This window comes from Staurois parvus, unplaced genomic scaffold (genome assembly GCF_062004578.1).
Source record: "Staurois parvus isolate SC_StPar_1 unplaced genomic scaffold, SC_StPar_1.0 ptg000151l, whole genome shotgun sequence".
Taxonomy (NCBI): Eukaryota; Metazoa; Chordata; class Amphibia; order Anura; family Ranidae; genus Staurois; species Staurois parvus.
Genome location: NW_028317947.1, coordinates 173,644 through 191,047, shown reverse-complemented (window position 1 = coordinate 191,047; position 17,404 = coordinate 173,644). Strand labels below are relative to the sequence as shown.

Genomic DNA, 17,404 nt, shown 5'->3' with positions numbered 1-17,404 from the left:
GAAGACAGGGGGAACTGAGTAGAAGACAGGGGAAGCTCGGAAGAAGACAGGGGAAACTCGGTAGAAGCCCGGGGGAACTCGGTAAAAGCCCAGGGGAACTCGATAGAGTAGATGCCTGGGGGAGCTTGGTAGAAGCCTGGGAGAGGAACTTGGTAGAAGCCTGGGGGAACTCGGTAGAAAGCTGGGGGAACTTGGTAGAAAGCTGGGGGAACTCAATAGAAGACTGGGAGTACTCAATAGAAGGCTGGAGGAAGTCAGAAGACCGGGGGAATGCAGTAGAAGATCTAGGGCACCTATACAAGGCCAAGGGAATTCAGTAGAAGACCTATGGCACTCACTAAAAGGCCAGGGGAACTCAGTAGAAGACGTAGGCCACTCATTACAAGGCCAAGGGAACTCAGGAGAAGACAGGGGGAGTTCAATAAAAGACCTACGGCACTTATTGCAAGGCCAGGGTAGCTCAGTAGATGACTAGGGGAACTCATTACAAGCCTAGGGAAACTCAATAGAAGACCTAGGGCACTCATTACAAGGCCAGGGGAACTCAGTAGAAGACCGGGGGCATGCAGTTGAAGACCCCGGGAACTCCTCAGTAGAAAACCTGGAGAACACAAGAGAAAACGAGGCACTCATAGAAGACCCTGGGAACTCAGTAGAAAACCTTGACCACTCATTACAAGGCCAAGTGAGCTCAGTAGAAGATCAAAGGTACTCTGCAGAAGACCTGGGGCACACAGAAGAAGACCTCGGGAACTCCTCAGAAGAAGACCTGGAGAACTCAGAAGACTGGGGGCGTGTCCTGGGTGGTCTAGTAATGTCCCCAGTTGCAGCCATAGCAAGAGGTTCTTACATCAGAGGTAGTTAGAACTACGTAGATAGTACAGTTGTGTCCAAAATTATTCAACCCCCAATGCTGTAAAGGGGTTTAGGGACTATAGTGTACATTTGGAATTGTATTCAGAATCAAATCCTACAAGGACGTTGTAACTACCCAAATGCAACTAAAATGACATCAATTGTTTATGTAATACAGTAGTAAATGGTTCTTATGTGGTTTCTTCATTGCCACAATTATTCAACCCCTTAAAGACTACCACTCTGAAGAACAGAGGTTCATACAGGTGCTTTCCATCAGGTATTGAAAACACCTGTGGATGTCACCGAGCAGCAATCAAGCATAATAAGCACCAATTAGGCAGCTTTAAAATGACTGTGATACTCAGCTCCTTCTAGACATTTACTGGTGTGGTTACAAACATGGTGAAGGCAAGAGAATGGTCCAGGAAGACAAGAGAAGAGGTGATTTCTCTTCACAGGAAGGGCAATGGCTATAAGAAGATTGCAAAGATGTTAAACATACCAAGAGACACCTTAGGAAGCATCATTCGCAAATTCAAGGCAAAGGGCACTGTTGAAACGCTACCTGGTCGTGGCAGAAAGAAGATGCTGACTTCGACTGCTGTGCGCTACCTGAAGCGTAGAGTGGAGAGAAGTCCCCGTGTGACTGCTGAGGAACTGAGAAAAGATTTGTCAGATGTGGGTACAGAAGTTTCAGCCCAGACAATAAGACGCACACTGCGTAATGAAGGCCTCCGTGCCAGAACTCCCAGGCGTACCCCCTTGCTGTCTCCAAAGAATAAGAAGAGTCGACTGCAGTATGCCAAAAGCCATGTGGACAAACCACAAAAGTTGTGGGATAGTGTTCTGTGGACTGATGAAACAAAATTAGAACTGTTTGGGCCCATGGATCAACGCTATGTTTGGAGGAGGAAGAACAAGGCCTATGATGAAAAGAACACCTTGCCTACTGTGAAGCATGGTGGAGGGTCAATCATGCTTTGGGGCTGTTTTGCTTCTGCAGGTACAGGGAAGCTTCAGCGTGTGCAAGGTACCATGAATTCTCTTCAGTACCAGGAGATATTGGATGGAAACGTGATGCAGTCCGTCACACACCTGAGGCTTGGGAGACGTTGGACCTTTCAACAGGACAATGATCCCAAGCATACCTCCAAGTCCACTAGAGCATGGTTGCAGAGGAAAGGCTGGAACATTTTGGAGTGGCCATCGCAGTCACCAGACTTAAATCCGATTGAGAACCTCTGGTGGGACTTAAAGAAAGCAGTTGCAGTGCGCAAGCCTAAGAATGTGACTGAACTGGAGGCCTTTGCCCATGAAGAATGGGCGAAGATACCCGTAGATCGCTGCAAGACACTTGTGTCAAGCTATGCTTCACGTTTAAAAGCTGTTATAACTGTAAAAGGATGCTGTACTAAGTACTAAGATTGAATGTCACTTGGGGGTTGAATAAAACTGATAATGCTGTGAGCACAGAAAAGACATTTGTGGTTATTTCATTATAACTGTTATGTTATATTTGTCTGACCTACAAGTGCCTCTTTAATGTAAATGTAAGCAAGATGACTGAATGATCAAAAGCAATGTCAAACTGGCCAAAACACTCAATTTCAGTGGGGGTTGAATAATTTTGGACACAACTGTATATATGGGACTTACCACCAGAAACACATCTAAGAGCCCATTCACAATTATGCGACTTTGTGTTACAAAGTCGCATTACAAGTCGCCCCCCAATGGGTACCATTCATATTTGTGCGACTTCAAAATAGTTCCTACACTACTTTGGTCTGACTGTCATGCGACTTGAGGGCCATAGACTTCAATGTAAACCCTCCAAAGTCGCACCTGAATGTTGTACATGCGACTTGTGTGCAACTTTGTACAGCAGAAACAATTATCCTTGGTCAAAGGCAAAGTCGCACTCATCCAAAGTTGCGTGAAAGTCACAATTTTGAAGTCACGCAAGTGCAAATGGAACGTTTGTTAAATTCTCCCCCTACTCTTCTGAATCAGCCAACCTAGGAAAGCACTGAGGTCTGATGAAATGCTATCAGTGGGTCAATGTATTGACTACCCTTTCTCATGAAGTAATAATAACTAGAAAAGCTACAATTTCTGGGGAAATTGTATGAAGTGTTCTTGCCTCCACCAGTAGTCTACAACTGGAGTGGGCGGAGTAACTGGGTGGAGTGGCTTGTCACTCTGCTGCCTGATCACACACCTGGGTTCCTATGGCAACTCACTCTACAGCAAGGGAAGAGAAGAGCAGTTAAAAACAAACTGCTGCAACTTGCTCACTTCACTGGCAGTTGCTATCTTCAAATGGTTGTAGTTTTAAAACTATAAATCCTACACCGAATAGCTTTATATTGTGAGAATCACAAGACCCAGACCTACAATATGGTGCATAGTATGTCTCTGAAATATTAAAAATGAAGGCACAGTCGCAGTTTAGAAATTGCCCTTCAAATTTGAGGTGGCTAGAGTGGAGTTTCAATGAATGTCAATGGGTGGCATGAGCTGCAAACAAATGGTCATATTGTGAAAACTATCAGGACTATGGCTTAGCCGTGGACATTTTTAGTGGCAGCAGGGATAGCTGAACGTTTTGATATAAGATTTGTGTAGGTGGGCTTGAAAATGAGGGAGTGATGGCAGTTTAGAAATCATGTCCTGATTTTTCAGCTCACACTCTAGCTTTGGTAAGCTCCTACTCTAGTTTTGAACATTCCGCCATTCATTCCTATGGGACCAATTTCACCACAAAAAAATTTGTGAACCATTCGGCAAACGTTCCAAAGTAATAGCACACCAATCGGGAACAATCCGCACGTTTCGGGATATTACTGTCTATGTAGTGTAAAAACTGTGGGAGGAGTTAGGGTGGTAAATTTGTATATAATAATAAGAATATATATGTGAGATAACAGTAAGGGGTCTTCCCATGCAGGAACACTTAGCAATACCTAGACAACTACCAATTACTATGAAACAAGTGACAGTTGGTGGGTGGTCCGAACAGTGTGAAGCTCATGAACATATGAGATTGTTGGTGATCTGTGTATAGAGCAGAGTAGGTTCTCTGGAGCCTCACCCTCCCGGTGATGGGACTCTACACCAAGTTCGTGCACCCCCGACATTTACAGCGCTATAAACTACTCTTCGCCCCGTACTTCCGCCCACTCCACAAAGTCCCGCCCACTCACACTTCCCTCAGCCCGGTCGCCATTTTAGGATTCTCTTTACTCCTCCCCTCCCCGAGTCGGCTTCACTCATATGCACTGCTCATGCTCGGCCAAACCATTTCTACACGGGGGTGCTTCTTTATCCATCTCACGCCGTTTACTGCCTTTATTCCAGCTCAGCTTTCTTGTTCGGCACTCACATGCTGGACTATGGTGTCTTGCGGTGGTTGTAGTGAATGTGGAGGATTCGGCGAAGCTCTGTGGTAGTTGTCCCCTCCCCTCCTGGCGGTGGAAGCACCCCCTTATGATAATGGTAGCGTCGAGACTACTTCCTTTCCTTTCTGAGCTGGAGCCGAGCAGCAGCCATGAGGTGAGAGCCGGGGAGGATTGGGGGGAATGGGTGAGAGCGGGCTGCAGAGTGGCGGAGAAGGCACGGGGAAGGTGTGGGGGGTGAAGGTGTCTGTGATAAGGTGCGGCTCGGAGCCGGGAATGGAGGGCGTGTGTCGGTTTGTAGATGGTAGAGGCCTGTGACGTGTGTCAGGCCGGGTAGGGGGCCTCTATCACTGACTGAACTCACACCGGCCCTGGGCTCCTCCGTACTGGCAGTCACCTCGCCGAGTCCATAATAAATCCCACCAATAGGAATGTCATCTCCATTGGAATCCTGATCTGGATCTGTGATCCTTGCACCTCCAGACCCCCCACCTCTGAAGACTAGGAGGGAAGGCAAGTGGACGATCCCTTAACCACTCGCCCTCCTGAGGATTCCCCCCTTCATGATCCCTTAACCACTCCTGAGGATTCCCCCCTTCATGATCCCTTAACCACTCCTGAGGATTCCCCCCTTCATGATCCCTTAACCACTCCTGAGGATTCCCCCCTTCATGATCCCTTAACCACTCACCCTCCTGAGGATTCCCCTCTTCATGACCAGGCCATCTGTTGCGGTGCTGCGTTACTTTGACAATTGTGCGGTCATGCAACGCTGCACCCAAACGACATGTCGTTTTTTTTTTCCCCCACAAATTTAGATTTCTTTCGGTGTTATGTGATCGCGTTTGTGCTAATAAACAAAAAAAAGACAGGAAAAAAACTATTTTTTTACTTTTTTTGCTATTAAACATGTCCATTAAAAAATCAGATTTATGCCAAAATGTATTCTGCTCCATGTCTTTGCTAAACAAAACAAATCTCAATACGTGGAAATTAATTGGTTTACGTGAAAGTTATAGCGTTTACAAATGGCGGTATATATACTGGGATTTTTTATTAGTAATGGTGCTGATCAGCAACTTACAGCGGGGCTGTGGCGGACATGCTGACACTGGGGGGGGAACTGACTTGGTGTCACTGATATCCCCAGTGACCCCAATACAGCGATCAGTACTAAAAAAACAGCACTGACACTGGGCAGGAAGGGGTTAACCCTTTGAGGACCGTAAGATTTTGGAACGCCGAAAGAATCAATTTTTTTGTTTTTAAAGTTCGTACACTTCAGTTGCTGTAACGAAGCCATTTCATGAAATAATTGGCAAAAAGCTAGATCCATTTGTTTGTTGATAAGAACTAATATTTTGACTCAAACCAAAAAAAAAAAAAGCTTTAAGCTCTTAATCAGATGATACACGCAATTAAAAACATGGGACAAATACGTCCCTTGGTCCTCAAAGGGTTAACAGCACAGTGGCTAAATGGTTAACACTTCCGCCTGGCAGTACTCGGGTCATTGGTTTGAATCCCAACCATGGCAGCACCTGCCTGGAGTTTGCATGTTCTCCCTGTGACTGCGTGGGTTTCCTCCCACACTCCAGACATGCTGGTAGGTTAATTGGCTCCTGTCTAAATTGTCCCTAGTATGTGTATGTATGAATGTGAGTTAGGGACCTTAGATTGTACACCCCTTGGGGGTTAGGGACTGATGTGAATGTACAATATATATGTAAAGTGCTGCGTAAAATTGATGTTGCTATATAAGTACCTGAAATAAATATAAACATGAGGGACGATCAAAGGGTTAACTGTGTGCTGTTTTTACTGTGTGCTTTGTGTTTCACTGTAATCACACTGCTTTGGAGGCTGTGCTAGGTATAACCACTATTTTTTTTGCTATCGGTGTCCCATTGAGGAGATTTCTCCACTTCCTGTGCCATATTTACAACAGAAAGAGAGGGAATCCCTGGAACTAGTGTCCCCTATTGGAGGATTTCCCCTCTATGTAATCTGGAGGTGTCCCAAAAAATGGGGTTCTCTTCCCCTTTCAGTGCTAATATCAATCAGGATAAATAGAATCTCCCTAAAGCCAGGTATAAGCTCCGGGATCCTGTGGATGAATGTCCAGCCGCATAAGTGGATACTAGTGTAGACAGGCCGCTGGTGTGTGACTGATCCTCCAGGCCATCGCACTGTCAGAAACCCAGGTGGATGTGATGGACCGCACGCTAAGTAGAGGCTGGAACTGCGGCTTGGGCTGCCCTCATGATTATGTGATTCGGGTGTGGCCCCTTTGTCAAATCAATTGTCAAAAATGAAGGGTCAGTCTGCCCTGGTATCCACATTCACCCCAGGTTCCCACTTAAGTGTTTTGCAGAATCGCAGTGCTGTCCATTTAACATGATTTCCTATGGGACATGTTCACATCTGCGTGTTTTCACCCGCTGCGTTTTTTGGAAAGGGGTACACTTTTTGACAGCAAAAAGTTACATTTTTGGTTCTATGGACTTCAATGGAAATGCTGCAGAGAAGCATGCACTGCGTTTTTTATGCGATTTGCATTTTAAACCTGCCTAGTAACAAGAAAAATGAAGGAAAAAAAACCTGTAAAACGCAATGCAGAAACGGCTGAAATACAGCCTGCATAGGTGTGAACGTAGCCTTCCATCCACTTGTGTGGCTGGCCATTCATCCACACAGTCCCGCAGCTTATAGCAGTCCAGCATCCAGTTTCTGCCATCCTCATGTGACGGAGGGAATCCATTGCTGAGACCCACATCCACATGTCATCACTGGCTTGTCCCGATCTTTCTATTCGTGGCATGTTGGGTTGTATGTGCACGGGATAATTGCTACCATAACAGCTTGCAGCAGAGACCCCATGTCTTTGTGCCCAGGTATGGGCTTTCCTTCGCTTCCGGCCTCCCAGGATCATGGAGATGGCTGGGGACCATCTGGTCCTTGGCAAGCTCTATAGTAAATTGGCGCTGCCACCAGAGCGGTTCTCCGGCTGCCTGATCACACGGAGAGGTGTCGCTGGGGGTTGTCCTCTCCCCTCCCCCGCCCAATGAGCCACTAGGATGGCTTTCACATTTAAGGGAGTCGCCGGCTCAAAAATATCTGGATGATGCTTGTAGCTGCCTTATCCAGGTATCTCCCCTCAAAGTTCACGTTGTCGTATGATGTGAAGTGGTTAAAGCTAAAACCCCTTTTTTTTGGTGCAGTAGGGTGGCGTTGGAACCCCTGTCAGAAATCTTTCCTCTTGCTGTAGGTGTCCCTGTTAAGTGCATTTACTGTCACTGGGACTGAAAGGGAAGGAAGATCTAGAATTCCGAGTTGTCACTGTTCAGCCTCTTTCACACTGCCAGCCATGGATTTCATCCCCTGCTGTATGGGAATGTACATGTTCCTCTGCCATGATGCATTTCTCGGCATACAGAGTTGATGGGTGGCACCACCTGTCAGAATTTGGCCATTGAAGTAGATTGGGCTACAGTCGGCTAGAAGAACGGAGAACCCCTTTTCTCTGTGCAGCCTGTTGTGATATCAAGTGCACACTTGTCTTACATGGTATGCATGGATATGTGCGGAGAAGATGCTTTTCCAGCATTGTTTTGGGACATAAATGGGCACCAAGGCTACACAGCCTGGCTGACAAACCCCTTCAATGCGCTGACTCTTGAGGATGCATGGTGACAGTAGGTATTCCTTTTACTGGGATTAGGTAATCCTTTAGTGACTGTCAATTTCTTGGTTTAGCCTTCCTCTACCATAAAATGGCAGTTAATCTGGAACAGTCTGCACAGCAAAGTTTCTGAACTGTCACATTTGTCCTCTGTGTAGGGTTAAATGTTTGAATGCGTGAATGGTTAGTACTGTGCTTAGCATTTTTTTCTTAGAAATAAAGCCCACTAGATGGCCTTTGCTCATACTCTGTGCTTGTTTGATACTGTAGGAGTGACATTGTGTAGTGTTTGTTGTCCTTTTTAAAGTTACATTTTTTTTTTTCCTCTTTCCAGTATGCTCAGACTTCAAAAGAGGCTTGCCTCCAGCGTGCTGCGCTGCGGCAAGAAAAAAGTATGGCTGGATCCAAATGAAACCAATGAGATTGCCAATGCCAACTCCCGTAAGTGATCTCTTTTCCTTTGTGCAGTTATTGGTGTATAGGTACAAGACTCTTACGTTTATTTTTTTTTCCCCTCTAGGTCAGCAAATCCGAAAGCTGGTTAAGGATGGTCTGATTATCCGCAAACCAGTAACTGTTCATTCTCGTGCTCGCTGCCGCAAGAACACTCTTGCACGTAGGAAGGGCAGACACATGGGCATTGGTAAGTTAATCAGATTCCTAGTGATGGATGCCACTTGGAGCATTTTTAGTGATGCAAGTAACCTCCGTTGGGAAGAATGCATCTCCAGTCGGTGGCGCTTAGAAACTCATCATTTTAGAGACATTCCAGCTGCTTTTTTTTCTGTTTGGATGTTTGCCACTTATCCACAGCAAACGTTTTATACATAGACCTTTAGGCCTGGTTCACACTTATGCTTTTTTTTTTTTTAAGTGCTTTTTTGTAGAGAAACACTACAGTCCATTTAGCATGGTTTTCTATTGGACGCGTTAACATCTGTTTTTTTTTTTTTTTGAGCCGCTGTGTTTTTGTAAAGGCATTTTTTGATGCGTTTTTAGTCTGCCCAGCAACAAGTTGACACCAAAAAAATCAGACCGCATCAAAAACACGCATGCAAAACCGCACAGCAAAACACAAACTGCAATGGTGTGAACCAGGCCTTAAGTGGGCTAAGCTGAATAATTTCAGATCTGAATTTACGTTCCTAATATAATGGCAGTTTCCTTTTCTTGGCATAGTTTTGTTTTCCCTCTGTGAATGACTAGATCAGTTTTACCACTGGGGGGATATTGCCTAAAGTAGCAAGTTCTTCTTCCACTCTGTTGGCTAGCTAGATTTGTAGGAAAACCTCCTGTTCAACCCCTCCATCAGTAACCCCCCCCAGGCTTAGGAGAAGATGGCGGCAGCAGAGATGCTTACCTCCACCCAATGTCTGCAGGCCCCTTCCCCAGTTTTTATCAGTACACCTGTATTTTCAAACCTCCCCCCTCCTCAAACAGTCATCCAATGCCTTCATACTCACACCCTTACCTCTGCTGCTTCCGCCATCAAACAGAGCTAGACCACCAGGTGAAAAAGGAAAAAAAAAAATCTTAAAAGAAAACCAAGGCAGCCACCATTTGTTTTTGGGTTTAAAATTGCTTTAAAGTTGAACTTGACCCGAAACTTGAAAAAATTCATTGCTGGTTACCTTTCTCTGAGATTCCATTGGTGACATTTCTGGTTCTTCCCAGCTGCTCGGCCAATGCAAAACCAAATAATGGTGTCCTAATAATGGGTTCTCCAGTATGGGAGTGCAGGTGTGCTAGGTGCTGAAAGAAAGGCGTGTAGGCACAAATATATTTTGGATAATCCAGATGCAGATGGCAGCGGTGACATTCCTGGAGTAAGTAGATGGTAAATTTAACTTGCTGGAGCTAACCTTAAAATACATTTAGTGACAAAGTATACCTTATGGCACCGCTCAAAGTTATGGATGGAATTAAAAGGATGACCCCACCGGCAATTGAGAAGAGAGGAACAGAAGTCTGAGCGATTCCAGTGTCGGCCAATACAAGTGAAGGGATGGACACTACTCAACTGACCCTGTGCCTCTGTGACCAAGCCCTGGTGGGTGGGGTGAAAGGGCATGGCCAGAACACCAGCTGAGGGCATTCCTCAATATTGGACTCCTGGGTTCAATTGAGCAGCATCCATCCCTTCACAATGTTACCAGTCTGGGTCAGGTTCGATTTTAAGCCTCTAATTGTAGACCACTGTGGTACCATTAGTCTTCCCATTGATGATTGAGGTGGAATAGAATAGAGCATTAAAAGCAAGCACTTTCCTAATCAAATGCCCACTTGGGTCATAAAATGTCCTGTAAAGTTAATTTCATTGACATGGTTGTCTTTCTTCAGGTAAGAGAAAGGGTACTGCCAATGCTCGTATGCCTGAGAAGTTGGCCTGGATGAGGAGAATGCGCATTCTTCGCCGCCTGCTCCGCCGTTACCGTGAGTCCAAGAAAATTGACAGGCACATGTAAGTGTATTCGCTGCTTTTAAATGGTAGTACCATGGGACAGGATATTGCAACTGTGTTGGGCTTCAGAGATGTTGCACTTTTGCAATACCCTCTTTATGACGACATATTGATCATTTATGTGCATAGGGCTCAATTACAAATGCTAATATTTGAAGAGAAGGACCCTTTGTTTTAATTAAAATTTGAAGAGTAATCATATTACTGAAATATAATCTTTCTTTTGAGTTTGTTTATCTTTTAGCAAGATCTCGGCATCTGAATTCCCAGTTTTGTTCCCCTTCCTATTTGGGTTTTTTAAGTGGCATTCTGAATGGCACCAGGAAGGATGCCTGATGTACGTTCACCTAAACATTGGTGACCTCTTGCCACAGGTGTTGCAGTTAAAGAGAAACTAAACCCTCCTATTCCTTTACAGCCACGGAAGCTCCATTTTATTCTGTTTGATCTGCAACTGCCATGAGGAACCTGTGACCAGTTATGACACCAGACATTTAAGGGCTAGACAATTCAGTTAAAAGGACAGTGACAGTTATCCTTCACGGAATGTCTTGGATGTATCTGTTTTGGGAAACAGTTGAATTAAGTTTTTTTTAATTCCACTGCAGGGGTATGATTTTAACTTTGAATGAAATCCAGGTTCTGCTTTAGCACTTGTTTGAATACCAGTATGCAGATCAGACAGGTTGTAAGTCTTTATCCACAGGTATGCTCCTGCTTTTTGACTTTTTCCTATTTAAACATTAAAAAAAAGTAAAACAAATTTCGTCATAAATTTAGACAAATGTATTCTGCTACGTGTGCTAAAAAAAAAATACGTGTAAATTAATTGGTTCACTTGAAAGTTATAGCTTTTACAAATGGTGGTATAGATACTGGAATTTTGTGTGGGGTTTTTTTTTCTACTACTAGTAATGGCAGTGATCAGCGACTTATAGCAGAAATGCAGCGGACATTCTGACACTGGGGGGAACTCGCTTGGTGTTACTGACATCCCAACACAGTGATCAGTGCTAAAAAAAAAAAAAGCACCGACACTCTACTAATGACACTTGGCCAGAAGGGGTTAACAAGCTGCGATCAAAGGGTTAACTGTGCGCAGGGAGTGTTTTTCTTGGGGGCTGTGCGTTGGTGCTTCACTGTAGGAACAATGCTCTGGATGGCTGTGCTGTACACAGCCAATCCAGAGCAGTCTTCCCGAGCTGACAGGGAGAACTGTTAGTAAACCCATCTTCCCCGTTGGAGATGCTTGGTAATCACCGGGAGCCAGTGATTGACAGCGATGGCTGCAAATTCAAAATTGTGTGTATGTGTATGTATGTATATATATGTGTGTGTGTGTATATATATATATAGTGATTTTGTGCACCCCTGCCACCCTGTAGAAGTATATATGTTAGAGTGGCGGGGCAGCAGTTAAGGGGAAAAAAAAGTGGGGACTTTCCCTGCATTTCTGCAAATATGGCAGCCCACTGAAATTAATGGGCTGCCCTACATGTAGCACACAGATGTGAACCAAGGACTTGTTCACATGTGAGGTTGGAGGATGATAAACCATGTGGTTAAGCTGTTTGTACTGTTCCCAACTGCTCCCCCTGTAGCTTCAGAGGCAGCAGCTGAGGGTGTACACATGTTGTGGTCACAGGTGGAAGTATACCCCAGGGTATAGGAATTGGATTGCACGTGGTTGTGATGTGGTGATGCATTTATTTTAAAACGTGTGGTGGAGAGTCAACACATTGCCTCGTTACTGCCTGTCAAATGCTTCTAAAAAGCAATCGGAGCATGGATTGTTTTTCAGAGGAGCGGCAATCCTTTCTGCTATTATAAAAAGCTGTGGTATTCAACAGTCTGACCAAGCGCTCAGTGCAGATGTACAGTTCAGCTGAGGATCAGGAGCTCAGGCTCATCTGATGGCCTTTCTCTACCAAGATGCCGCAGCACTCTAGTTGAGAGGCTGCCATATGAAATGTTCAATGGATTGTATGGTCTCTGCAGATCTGCAAATGCACTACAAAAACACAGATGTGAACCTAGCTCAGTGGTTCTCAACCTTCCTAATGCCACGACCCTTTAATACAGTTCCTCATGTTGTGGTGACCCCCAACCATAAAATTATTTACCCAGTAATTATAATTCATGAAGTGTCGTTTTACCTCCAATACTGCTGCTTTCAACACAGTAGCTGCTTTCAACACAGTAGCTGCTTTCAACACAGCAGCTGCTTTCTACACAGTAGCTGCTCTTTACACATCGGAAACATGTGTTTTCTGATGGTCTTAGGGGACCCCTGTGAAAGGGTCGTTCGACCCCCAAAGGGGTCGCGACCCACAGGTTGAGAACCACTGACCTAGCTGGAAATAACATGCCTGAATTCTTAACAGAAACATCCTTTTTAACAAATAAATGCACTTTTTTGCAGGTAAAGTGCATTTACTTTGTGTGTTTAGGCACCTTGAAAGCATTGCATCAGTGATCAGCAGATTTCTGGTGCCATGCAAGACTTTTTTGCATTGCAGTGTACCTGTGTGCTAGTACCACCACTGACAGGAAGAATCCATGAACTACCACAGTGCTGTGGTAGTGCATTGAGAACTACAAGTCAACAGGCGCAAAGGCTGTTGGGACTGGCGATGCTGGTGGAGCCCCACACTGCCACGTTTTATAAAATTGTGACAGCTAGTGGGGGGAGAAGATCCCTGGCTTTCTGTCACAATGGGCAATTGTGGGTGGGTTGGGAGCAGGGGGCCAGCCCTCTTTGTAATGTTACACCCTGAATATTGGTGTAACCGGTTATGAAAGGTAAACTTCTCCTTTTTTAAGGATGTTGTCAGTCCTGTCTACTTTCTGATTAGAAAGAACATAGACCTCTCCTCCTCCCCCTTTTTCATATCCATAACGCTTGTTTGTGCATGCAGTTATCTGTTCACAACATTCTGTCAAAATCAAGGTTTATTTTTAATTTTTATTTTTTTCCAATTATCAAAAACTGTGTGCATTCAAGGACCCTACACGTTCCATCTATTGTAACTGGGTCATGTCAAGAAGCTCATAGTATCTTGTCTATCACATGCCAAATTCTGTTTTTGTTTTTTTTTGTTTTTTTTTTATGAGCCTTTATTGCTACCCTCTTTGTAGGTTCTCCTGTATCACTCTTTACCCCTAATAATAAATGGGCTGTGCTTGATTAGCTTCTTCTCTGCCCAAAGTGGCTGGGGTTGATAGCTGTGAAATTGGAGGCAGCTACTTCAGGTTACATGGCTTATACTTTCCTGAGGAGATAAGCCAACTGACATTTGCTGGTTCCCTGCTGCTCTCCATCCTAACACCCACCATGGAGATCCTGGGCACCCAGGTGAGACCGGGAAGCTTGACACACATGGTGAGGCTGGGAGGGGGGCACCTTGCTCAGCATGTAGAAATTGCCCAAATCACTTTAACAGGAAATTCAGCCAGGAGAATGCTGCATCTGTGGCTGCAAAAGGGTTAATCCTACAGTAAGACAATATCACTTAGTTTAATTAGAAGTCTTTGGAAATGTTAATACAAATGACTGTGTGAAATATGTAAACATTAAATAATCTGGTGCATTAGTGTGTGCACAATAAACAATAAGTCTGTTATTTAACATGGTGGAGGCATTAGTTTGTTTCAGTTGCTTAGTTTCTGGTTTCTTCTATTAGGTACCACAGCCTGTACCTGAAAGTCAAGGGAAATGTGTTTAAGAACAAGCGTATTCTCATGGAGCACATCCACAAACTGAAGGCAGACAAGGCTCGCAAGAAGCTGTTGGCGTAAGTACCTGGCCTATGTGTACTATATTGGTGTCCTGCCTGGCTTGTATGCCTAAAGTGCCCGCACACAGAATCAGGACTAGTCACCGCGGGTACATCAGATGTCGCTGACATGATCAGAAGCCATGCTGATGCTTCCAATCACCAGTGTGCCTGGGCAGTCTTCACTGGCTCATGGACATGGAAGGAGCAGAGCATGCAAGAGTTTGCACTAGTTTGCAAAGAGAGGCTACATTCCATTTTTGAATAAGGGGAGCATGCAAGGCCCTGTTGATGTATTTCCAAAATGGTTTCATTTTGGATGAGGTAGTGTTTAAGATTTCCTCTTTCTACCTTTTTGATTTGACAGGGGGGTCCTTAAGAGAAAAACACCCTTCTGTGTCACAAATTACCTGACAGGGGTGTTGACACTGCCTTCCAAAAAAAAGCATGCTTTCATTTACACGTTGCAGAAGCCAAATGATTAAAGCTGATTCCCTGGTATAGATTTTTTTTTTTTTTATCTATTTATATATGCAAAGCATTGCAACCAAAATCAGTGGGTATACCATACACCAAAGATGGAGTTAGCCTTTTATTACATTCAGTGTAATACTATTAATCAGTTTTTGGATGTCTAGCAGGTCACATTAAACATTTTGGTTAACTTCAGGCAGAAAGATGTTCTGCAATCTTGTCTCATAATTGCTTTGTTGTCCCTACAGTGACCAGGCAGAAGCTCGCAGATCCAAGACAAAGGAGGCAAGGAAACGCCGTGAAGAGAGACTTCAGGCCAAGAAAGAGGAAATAATCAAGACACTCTCAAAGGAAGAGGAATCAAGCAAAAAATAAAGCCCTGAGTCAGTCTGTGTATATATAGAGTACTTCCCTGTGCTCAATAAATTTCCTCTCCCCTCCAATGAGTCCATTGAGTCCTTTTTTTACTGATCTTCCAAATTTGGAGGAAATTCAAACTTGTTGCATTACTCTTCTCATTTTTAACCACTTGAGTCCCTGAGCACTTTTGCCCTATAACTCCACCCCTGAGTGTTGGTTTCTACAATGTCTTGGTTCCACTCTTTTTATATATCTTTTTAGGTTTTGTAGTCAACACATCCTAGTTAGTTTTTCTAGCAACATATAGTGCTTTTATTTGATAGCAGATTTGGATACATTTTTTATTTATTTTTTTAGCACTGAGGGACTTGAGAGTTCTTGAGACTGTGGGATTATAGTACTACCTATACAAGAAATGACACTGGCAGCCTGCTCTGGTCCCCTGTAGGAAGCTGATCTCAGGAGCGAATGCGGCTTCTACCAAGACATGCCTGTATCTGCATTAGTGTATGGACTGGCTACCTTTTTAGAGGACCCTGCTAAGGTGTGTGCGTTCCAGTCCTTGGTGGTTTGGACAGAGGAAAGTTGGTTTCTTTTCTGATGAAGGTGGTTTGTTCCACCTAGAAGTGGGAAGACACTGCCTTTCTGTTACACCATGAACATAGGCAGGAAATTTTTTTTGGGGGCGGTTCCCTTGGCATCATGATGAGCCCCTATAGCTGGAGTTTTGCTCTCTGAAGCACAACCTCATCTCTGATCTTTGTGTCACTGCAGATTAACTGATTCCCACTGAGCCCTCTAGGGTCTTCTGTAATGAAGTGTCATTGCCCCATTTTCTGTGGCAACCCAATTTTTTTTTAATTCCCCCCCCCCCCCTTCCCTCCTGTTATATTGTTACCATTCCGATTACACAACTTTCTTAACCTCAAGTCATGGTGCCTTTATAAATGTATGCAATATCTTGAGGTACCCAAGTCTATAATGCTAAAAACAATGTTCCTTATCAATGGAAAACCTGGCCTGAGGACAATGCACACAACTACCTTGATAAACGTAACTTCACATCAAAGGCCCCTATAAAGAAACCATGAAACCCTCACCATGTCAAAATCTCCCCTAGACATGAGTCTCCAATCGTACAGTGCCCTGTTCATATTGGAGTCCTGACTTTTGGCTCCAGCAGTGTGGAGGAGGTGGACTTCTGAATGCTGGGGGTGGCCCTGCATGCCATCTGCCCTGGATCAGAATCATACTTTGCAATGATGTGGGAAAGCCAACTGCCATCACAGCAGTGAATGATGCCATAAGGCCTGGCCCTAGAGTCATTGGTTAAGGTGCTGGTGGCTGGCCCACTCACACCATGGCAACTCATGACACTGATCCAAGGCAAACTGGCTCCTGTGCATCCTGGTTAAGAAACACTTCTATACACAAAAGGGATATTTGTCCCATCTTGTCTCTATACGTGGTAATCTCTGTACAAGAGTAAAGACCGTGAGAGAACTCTGGTTTAGAAACTTTCCACCAGGGGAACTTTAGACTCCTATTTCAGATTTGGGCTTTCCAGCCCAGGAGATGTTCGATCCTCCACTTTTACAAGAATCTAGGATCTGATGGCAGCCCTCCTTTTGGTGAAGTTCCAATGCCCCCTTTTTCTATTTACGTACAATGCTGCAGACTAGAATAGGCTACTTACTGCTATGTCTGTCTTTGGAGAGGGAAGGTGTGAGTCTTGGGACTTTATCACTGAAGTTTCTCCATAGGATGAATCCACTCCTTCCTGCAGCTAATCTGGATGTGTTGATTTTTACAGTAGCTTGGGCTAGGTTTCTGTCCTATTTTAGTGCCCTCCCACTTTCTTCAGTGAGACACGGGGGGGGAACTGACTTGGTGTCACTGACATCCCCGGTGACACCAATACAGTGATAAAAAGAAAAGCACTGACAATGTACTAATGGCACTCGGCAGGAAGGGGTTAACATGAGGGGTGATCAAAGGGTTAACTGTGCTGTTTCACTATGCGCTCTGCCCGCTTACTTCACTGTAAGCACACTGCTTTGGATGGGAGTGCTATGCACAGGTGTTCTCACAGTCTTCTCTCCCTGGCATGGGTACCCGGCTGTGACAGCTTGTGGCTTTACAGCCGGTTGCCCATGTGCTTGAAGTGCTGCACTTTGTGAATGGCCCTGCAATCTTCTAGGATCTGTCACGTGTCCCAGAAGATTATGGGGAGGGAGGACCTGTTAAATTCGGATACCCACTCCCCAATGGTCCGCAGGCTCTGGTCATCTCCCGTACTGAGCCCGCAGGCTCTGGTCATCTCCCGTACTGTCTCCGCAGGCTCTGGTCATCTCCCGTACTGTCTCCGCATGCTCTGGTCATCTCCCGTACTGAG

General features: G+C 44.8%; 1 protein-coding gene across 1 annotated transcript; it reads left to right on the top strand.

The window, feature by feature from the left end:
- The first annotated feature begins 4,277 nt into the window (after nucleotides 1-4,277).
- Nucleotides 4,278-15,092, top strand: RPL19 (ribosomal protein L19). The gene is made up of 6 exons (XM_089674303.1): nucleotides 4,278-4,413; nucleotides 8,273-8,379; nucleotides 8,459-8,581; nucleotides 10,279-10,399; nucleotides 14,083-14,193; nucleotides 14,898-15,092. Exons 1-6 carry the CDS (start codon nucleotides 4,409-4,411, stop codon nucleotides 15,022-15,024), a joined length of 594 nt encoding a protein of 197 aa, XP_089530429.1. The 5' UTR covers nucleotides 4,278-4,408; the 3' UTR covers nucleotides 15,025-15,092.
- Nucleotides 15,093-17,404: the final 2,312 nt, after the last annotated feature.